The 8,872-nt window shown below is 36.3% G+C and overlaps 2 protein-coding genes across 4 annotated transcripts in view; one reads left to right on the forward strand and one right to left on the reverse strand.

Moving 5' to 3' along the window:
- Positions 1-4,220: 4,220 nt before the first annotated feature.
- On the reverse strand, positions 4,221-7,471 carry LOC111365305. Of its 2 annotated transcripts, XM_022985748.1 has the most exons (3): positions 7,285-7,471; positions 4,946-6,754; positions 4,221-4,661 (listed from the first exon to the last, which is right to left on the reverse strand). In XM_022985748.1, the coding sequence occupies exons 2-3, from the start codon at positions 5,367-5,369 to the stop codon at positions 4,624-4,626; spliced, it is 462 nt and encodes a 153-aa protein (XP_022841516.1). In that variant the 5' UTR covers positions 5,370-6,754; positions 7,285-7,471; the 3' UTR covers positions 4,221-4,623. The 2 variants fall into 2 exon arrangements, with proteins under 2 accessions (XP_022841516.1, XP_022841515.1); XM_022985747.1 differs by lacking the exon at positions 4,221-4,661 and having other exon boundaries at positions 4,674-6,754.
- A 922-nt stretch (positions 7,472-8,393) lies between these two features.
- Positions 8,394-8,872, forward strand: part of LOC111365306 (DEAD-box ATP-dependent RNA helicase 35) — a 4,270-nt gene continuing 3,791 nt past the window's right edge. For both annotated transcript variants that reach the window (XM_022985750.1, XM_022985752.1), the window contains exon 1: positions 8,394-8,559. In XM_022985750.1, coding sequence (XP_022841518.1) covers positions 8,557-8,559 — 3 coding nt within the window. In that variant the 5' untranslated portion in view covers positions 8,394-8,556. The remainder of the gene's footprint in view (positions 8,560-8,872) is intronic.

The following is an 8,872-nucleotide window of genomic DNA, read 5'->3' on the forward strand; positions in this document are numbered from 1 at the left end:
CCCCCCCCCCCCCCCCCTTTTTTTCTGCATCTAAAAACTAAATTTTCCATTCAAACAGTTAACATGAATATTCAAATTGTTGAGAGTAAAACACCATGGTAAATTCGCTTGTATAATTTTAGTTGTTTGTCTCATGGTTACTCATTTACACCCATTAAATTTGTGTATTCTCCAACCATAATTTAGATAATTATGAAATTACATAACATGTGAAATTAAATTTTTCTATAAAAATATAAGCAAAATAGACTACACAACTAAAACTCAATTAAAAAATTATTAAGTTTTAATTACGTCTTACAACAACAAATGTCACATGAAACTTGGATCTGTACTCCATTTTTCAGTTAACACGAATGTGTAACACTTTGTACGTGTACCTTGAGTTTGGAAAGGATGTAGTAACAAATGAATGGTACAATATATTTGTTGATGCTAGAAATAAGGGGTAGGAGAAGAAACAACAACAAAATTATAGAAGGAAAATGAATAGAAATCACGAAATACGTTAAGAACGAATTTGAGGCTTGAACACGGAATCGTTGTTCTCAAACTATATTTGCCCCCTCTCGGGATTGAATGAGATGCTTAAAGGTTTTGGTAAACGGTTTGTAGGATTATATCAAGCCTTGTAAAGGATTTAACATCAAAGCACAAGTGCAATCCTCCAAAACTTTAAGAACACAAAGGAAGATCTTGAATATGAATGTAAATCAATAGTTTGATATATGGAATGATATCTGGATCTCAAGATGTTTTTAACGATTCTAATAATGTTTGTATTGATCATTCATCACCTATTTATAGGTCTCAATCAATACATCACGAAATGGTGCCAAAACAAGATGAAAAGTGACAACTTTTAATCCAAAACGGCTCCTAAGTTTCAAATTGAAAAATCAGCCAACGGCTAATTTTTAACACTATGCGTACGCATAGTAGAAGCAAAAGCAAAAGCAATTCTGATTTTGCCAAAGCACATCTCGCGTATGTACAAAAATAAGCATGTGCGTACGCATGGGCAAAAATCAAAATTTTCATTTTTCAATTTATTTTGATTCTACCAATTTCACAATTGAGTCCAACAATTAGTCCATTATCATTCTATTGATTTTGAACAAATATTCAACAGTTGAAAAATGCAGAAATTAGAGAATCGCTGTGCAGTTGTGAAAAAAATAAATAAAAATTAAACTACTCTACTATTCATATCCGATTTAATTAGCTATCTGATAACCTTTATATAGCTCACATGTATATACAAATCATAAGAATGCTTTTCTCATTCATAAAAAAAAAATAAAAAAAATACATGTACGAGGAACATCAACATTATTGAAGGAAAGATAAATTCTTTAAAAAAAATTAAGCAATGAAGTACTACATTTGCACTAATACTAAGTGAATGTTTGATGGATTGTCCAGTGATGTGTCATGTATGTCATCTTGACATTCGATCCCTGTTTACGATTCTGGACATGACTCAAAGGTTGAGGTCGCTGCTTTCATGTTCTCCTACTGTGACTTGAACCTTCACACCATGTTGGGTTGGATAACTCTATTCTTGTTCTTCCTCTTGTCTTTTTCGGTCTACTAGATTGCCTCTTCGAGTTAGGCGACAATATCTCATGACTTCGGTGATTGTCTACTTTTCATAGGGCACAGTCTGTCAAGGTATTCAATTTCTGCTTTTTGACTCGATAATCCTCATTGTGAGGGTTCCTTTGTATATATAGGAATAATAAGGCAAATTAGCAATTTTCTACCAATTACAACTAATATACAAAGCTATACAAAGCATCTCTAATTCTGGCGTCAATTACTTGCTGGCCGTCAATTACTCTTTCTATCTAATTGACATCTCCCCTCAAATTGATGCTGGGTGATCAAGAAGCATCAATTTGCCCACAAGAAAGAGATGATGTTGTCGTGTGATGGCTTTGGTGAATATGTCGGCAATCCGTAGATCAGTAGAGATATGCAGAAGAGAAATAATATTTGCGTCAAAAGCCTTTCGAATTGAGTGACATCCACTTCGATATGCTTTGTACGCTCATGATATATTGGATTTGCAGCAATCTGAATAGCACTCGTGTTGTCCGCATGAAGGGGTGTAGGATTAGACTGAGGAAAGCCAAGTTCAGCTAAAAGCCCACGGAGCTAAATAATCTCAGAACAGGCAGCGGACATGGCACGGTATTCGAATTCAGTTGAAGATTTAGACACACGTGCCTGCTTTTTACTCTTCCAGGAGATTAAATAATTATCAAGAAACATATACCAGCCCGTAACAGAACGACAAGTATTTAGGGCAACCGGCCCAATCTGCATCACTAAATGCAACAAGATGAATAGGAGACCCAGAAGGGAAAAACAATCCACGATGAAGAGTACCTTGGAGGTACCGAATGATGCGACGAACTGCCACAAGATGAAGATGTCGTGGAGTTTGCATAAACTGACTGACTTGCTGGAATGCGAATAATATATTAGGCCTAGTGATGGTCAAGTAGGTGAGGCTCCCAACTAATTGACGAAAGATAGTCGGATCAGGAAGGAGCTCACCTCTTCACGACGATATTTAACATTGACTTCTAGAGGAGTATCGACAGAAGAAGAATCTTGAAGACCAGACAAAGTGATCAAGTCTTGGATATATTTGTGTTGGTTCAAAAATATACCTGTGGAATTAGTGTGTACTTCCAAACCCAAAAAATATGTAAGTGGGCTAAGATCTTTCATGTGAAAGGAAGCATGTAGATGCTGCTGGAGTTGAGTTATCAAACCAGAATCCGTGCCAGTGATAACAATATCATCCACATACACAAGTAAAAGAACAATATCTGTAGATGTCTTACAATGAAATAGGGAGGAGTCATACTGACTCTGGATAAAAGAAAGCTGTAACAAAGTAGATCGAAACTTCTCAAACCTTGCTCGAAGAGCTTGTTTTAGCCCATAAAGAGACTTTTTCAACTTACATACTTGTGAAGAAGAGGAAAAAAGACCCGGAGGAGGTGTCATGTAAATATCTTCCTTGAGATCACCATGAAGAAAAGCATTTTTTGACATCCATTTGGTTAAGAGGCCACCCCTGAGAAGCTGCAATAGAAAAAATAGTGCGCAATGTAGTCATCTTTGCCACTGGAGCGAATGTCTCATCATAATCTACCCCATATTCCTGCTTATTTTCGAGTAGAACTAGGCGAGCTTTATAACGATCCAGAGTTCCATCAGAACGAAGCTTGATAGAATATACCCACTTACAACCAATAGCCTTGACATTAGGTGGATAAGGAACAACATCCCAAGTATGATTATCCTGAAGTGCTCGAAGTTCTTCATCCATAGCCTTTCGCCAGCATTCATGTTTAGCTGCTTCTGAATAACTAGGAGGTATAGATGTCAATGTAGTGGCAAATGAATGAAAAGAACCATATCTATCAAGGGGGCAAGAAATACGGGTAGATCGTCGAGGACTTGGATCAGGAGGTACATCAGTATCTGATGTCAACTCAGGCTCAAAAGAGAGGGGCTGGACAAGATCAGATGTGAGGTCAACTTCAGGAAGAGGCCTATTTGGTCGACGTCTCTCATACATGAGTCCGGGCTTGAATCTTTCAGGATGAGAAGTCAAATCGTCAAAGCATGGGAGAATACTAATTTCAGGTAAATATTGAGCATGAGTATGAAAGAAAGATTGTTGCTCAAAGAAAACAACATTACAAGAAATGCGAAATCTGTTAGAACATGGATCATAGCAAACATAACTTTTGTGCGAAACCCCGTAGCCCATAAAAGCACACTTAACAGATTGTGCAGAAAGCTTGTGTCATTCATGAGAAGGTAAATGAACAAAACAAATGCACCCAAAAGTATGCAAGTCATGATAAGTAGGATGTTGATTATGAAGGTGATAATATGGAGAGTCAAAGCGTAAAATTTGGGAAGGCAATCTATTGATTAAATAAACTGCAGTGGATACTGCTTCAACCCAGAATTTTGAAGGAACATGGGAATCAAGTAATAATGTACGAACAACATCCAGTTCATGACAATTCTTTCATTCTGCCACCCCATTTTGTTGAGGGGGTATAAGGGCATGATCGTTGAGACAAAATCCCTTTTTGTTTTAAGAAACCACGAAACTCGTGGGACATATATTCTCCACCTAAATCAGATCGTAAAATTTTAATACTAGTGGAGAATTGGGTCTCAACATATGTCACAAATGTCCGAAAAACTGAAAGGACTTCATATTTAAAACGAAGAAAATAGATCCATGTGTATCGGCTATAATCATCAATAAAAGTCACGAAATATTTATACTGGGCACGAGAGGTGACAGGTGAAACGCCCCAAACATCACTATGCACAATATTAAAGCTCTTTTTGGCACGACTACTGTGAGAAGGAAAAGGAAGAGTCTTACTCTTTCCCAATTTGCATGTAGAACAATCAAAGCACAAATTATGAGAAGAATTATTTTATTACCTAACAAACTAGAGTTTAACAAATAAGACAGGATAGTGGAGTTTGGATGTCCTTTTATTGTTAACGGTTATACAAGCCAAAGATAAGCAACTAGGAATAGAAAAATGTAATGGAAACAATCGTCCAATTTTAGGCCCCTTCGCTAGTATCTTCCCCGACACTTGATCCTGCACAAGAACACCATCACGAGAAACATGGACATCATAATTGTTATTAACTAATTGATCAACTGAAATCAAATTTGTAGATAAACCAGGAGATATAAAAATATCTCTAAAAGCAGAATTAATGTTACCAACAGCATTAATAGCTAAATGACTACCATTAGCTGTTTGAATATGAGATGAGCCTTAATATGGGCGAATATCATAAAGACCATCAGAGGAACTGGTAATATGATTTGAGACACCTGAATCAACTAGCCAAGATTGAGATGAAGTATTATGTTTACCTTGAAGTCCCAAAACAGCAAAAGCTGACACAATCATTTGTTGCACCATTTCAGGAGTAAGAGCAAATTGGGTAGTAGTAGATGATGTCTCAGAAGTCGATGGCCTGGCAGTAGCCTGATATGCATTAGCCTGACGATTTTGAGGTCGAGCAGGGCAGTCTTTGATAATGTGTCCCGACTTCTTGCAGTAATTGCAGTACTTTTTGGTACAGTGAGTAGCAATATGCCCATAGTCCTTGCAACTGAAGCATTGAACCTTTCTCACGTCCCTTCCTTTGTTTTTCCCATGAGCTACATAAGCGACATCATCTGAGGTCATATGTTGATGTTGAAGTTGAAGAGTGGCCTGTGTTGTAAGACGCTGCTCTTCATGAAGTAACTCCCCAAAATAAACATCCAAAGAAGGGGACGAATCACGATTCATTAGATTTGAGCGAATTGCCTCATATTCTGGACGTAACTTCAGTAGAAACTGGTCTCACTTGCTTTGTTCGTGTACAGTTTGAACGGCAGCAAGAGATTCAACTGGTACTTTAGCATAGATAATGTCAGCAAATTCACCCCATAAGCTTTGAAACCCAGAGAGGTAATCCTGAATGTTGAGATTGGCCTGAGTGTAATTTGCAATTTCATACTCCAATTGAAATCGTCTGGCTGTATTGTCTTGATTGTAGACCTTTTTTAAATACTCCCACATCTCTTTAGCAGTCTCATAAGGTCTTAGGTTTAGGACAATCATAGGATCAACAGATCCTAAAATCCATATCATAACCCTAGCATCTTTCACTTTCCATTGGCCCAATTGAATATTCTGAGTAGGAGCTGGGTCACTTTCATCAATGTGACCCCATAATTCTTTTCCCATAATGAATAATCGAAATTGAAATTCCTATGTAGAATAATTTTTACCCGTGAAGTGCACACCGAAAGTTTCATATATGTTGGTTGACATCTGTACGTAGTTAATTATGCTAGTGAAAAAAGGACCCAATATAAATTCAGCAGAACCAAAATTGAATAAGCCCCCCAAAATCATAAACCAAGCCCAAGTAAACTCTATAGAATAGGCCCCAATTAAACAATGGATTAAGTAGTCCAACACACACGGGTTAATGTCAAACCTTTAATCACGCGATCAACGGTCTTTCCTCCACCGGACCCGTCGACAGATGCGAAACCCAGAAGCCACGTACATGCCTCCACTGAAGACGCCGATAGGTTCAACCAACCAGAGATGAACCAAGCAAGGGTCGGTCGCTACAGAGAGTCCCGACCAGGAATCCTTCGGCCCAGAAATTCATGAACAAATTCCGACCGGATTGTGAGGATCTCAAACAAGTTTCCCGTCACCGCAGAAGATGGTGATTGGAAATTAACCTACACTTCCAGAAGCTCTGATACCATGTCAAGGTATTCAATTTCTCCTTTTTGACTCAATAATCCTCATTGTGGGGGTTCCTTTGTATATATAGGAATAATAAGGCAAATTAGCAATTTTCTACCAATTACAACTAATATACAAAGCTATACAAAGCATCTCTAATTCTGGCGTCAATTACTTGCTGGCCGTCAATTACTCTTTCTATCTAATTGACACAGTCGTCGAGTGGTACAATGTATCCAACATAAGATCCCAGGTAACTATCCTTTGTGTGATAACGTGTACAATAACTATATGGCTGTTCATCTCTATTGTCGATCACAACTAATTTGTGTTGACATGAAGCTCCCCATCCACTTAAAAATGGTTGCCTCCACTAGGTATGAAAAGTACAAATGTCCTTGCTTCGCTGGTTACAAAGTCCAAACCTGCATCCACACATCAATAGAGGATTCACCATAAGTTGATATGATCCTCAAAGTATTTTACCTATAGTAATCACAGTTGACCACGACAAACAAGTTCAGTATTATTAGACACACTTCATACCATCATACAGCATCATATGCTATCAATTAGAACGCATTCTAATATTTTAGCACTTATTATATTTGTAGACACAATAAACAGATCATTCCACAAAGCTCAATACTAGTTGTTGTCAAGATAGAACATATTATGATGTTTATCAAAATACATTCTGTTTAATGACAGATAAGAAACGGTGATATAACTATGGAGATTTGAAGCTTACACTATAATACCCCAATTTAATTTCATCCCATGTTGGTGAACTTATGTCTAAACGATCTTTCATGCATCGATCGGTTGCATTAGAGAAAAAGAAAAAGAAATAACGTAAATCTAAATATACATTCACAAAGTAATAATACTTTACAGAGGTAGATACGGCACATAGAGAACTTCAAGAAAATTCTCCAGAAATTGAATTAATTACCTTCTTAATCGCAAAATTTAGGACAAATTGAAACCCCCCAAGCAATCCGACGAACACGCAAGGGATTGATTTATTTCAGTTCACGCGTTCTCCATGGTGATGATGAATTTCAGATTTTCACTGCTATTGTTCTTGTAGTATCCTCCTATTTGAATTTGAAATTTCATGTCCTCTACAATGTATTGAATGTTGCCCATGATAATTGTTTGAACGGTTTTCAGTTATTGCGTGAATTAAGGAAAATATCCCACACAGTAAATCTAGCTTTATCTTTAGTATTTGTAGTAAAATCAAAATAAGGATAAATATAACAATATAAAATGAATATTTTATTTTATTACATGCATATATGAATTTTTTCCAACTATTTATACCTAAATTGTTCGAGCCCTGTTTGAGCCTTATTTTTTGTTTATAATGCATTTTGGAATAGTAAATTGATAGAAAGTGTGTGATTAAAAAGTAATGAAAAATTTTGAATTTGTATGTAATATTATTTTATTGAAAAATGTGTAAGGAAAAATTTTGAATTTGCATATAATATTATTTTATTGAAAAATATGATTAAAAAAAATAGAAAATTGTATTTTGAAAATAATAAATACAATTTTACTTAAAATTAAAGTAAAAAATCATTTAAGATAACAGATGAAAAAAGAAGGAGAACCTATTTGGAGTTGATTCTTACAAGAATTGTGTTACCTGCACCTGCTCTTTTGCACAGAGCCTGTACAAGTGCACACACATGGGGATGGACTCCACACATGAGGTCCACTCCCATGTGAGAGCCCCTGTACAAGCCCTGTGCAAAGGGCCTGTGTGGGGAGCTCTTTCCTTCTTACAAAAGATTTTAATGAAAGTTTGAACTGTTTGGAAATGTGAGTCTCCTCTTTCGGTCGCAACTTTTGACTCTTGCTAAAAATAAGATTGATGGTAAATTTGTTCATTTTGTAAAGGTTAGGGACGAAATGTGAAAATTTTCTAATAAAAAATGTTTGCGAGGAAAGTGCAGTGAGGGGAAAAGATTGGTGACTAAACATGTAATTTAGCCAAAAATAATTTATTCATTTTCTGCTTTGGTATTTTTAAAGAAATTCCTGGGAAAGAAAAGAAAAAAATACACACCAATTCGATTAAAAATCAGAAGGCAGATTAGGCAAAGAATTGGTGAAAAAACCTCGAAAAGCCAAGCCCAGGGCGAGGATCCGCTTAGCTTACCCTTCTCCGTCACCGCCGCCGCTTGTTGCTTTTTTGCTGTAACTTCTTATAGATATGGTATGTATTTTCCTCTTCTTTACTCATTTCTTATAAAATTTTCCTTCTCTTGATTTACTTTTGCTTTACGCTCGTTATTTTATCCTCTTTCGAGGTTTGGGTTCGATTCAATACGTTAAGTAATAATTAGGGAATCCAGTAATTTCACCAATTTATGTCTTTCTAATTGGACTTCTTGATCTGCTAGTACATGCACAGTCACGTTTGAATCTAATTTCTGGATAACGCGTCACATATTCTTAGAATATTATGAACACCTCTTTTTTTTTTTTTTTTTTTTAATTTGTTGGAACATATTTTTTTATTTTTGAGG

The sequence above is a fragment of the Olea europaea genome, chromosome 17, assembly GCF_002742605.1.
Source record: "Olea europaea var. sylvestris chromosome 17, O_europaea_v1, whole genome shotgun sequence".
In the NCBI taxonomy this organism is placed as follows: domain Eukaryota; kingdom Viridiplantae; phylum Streptophyta; class Magnoliopsida; order Lamiales; family Oleaceae; genus Olea; species Olea europaea.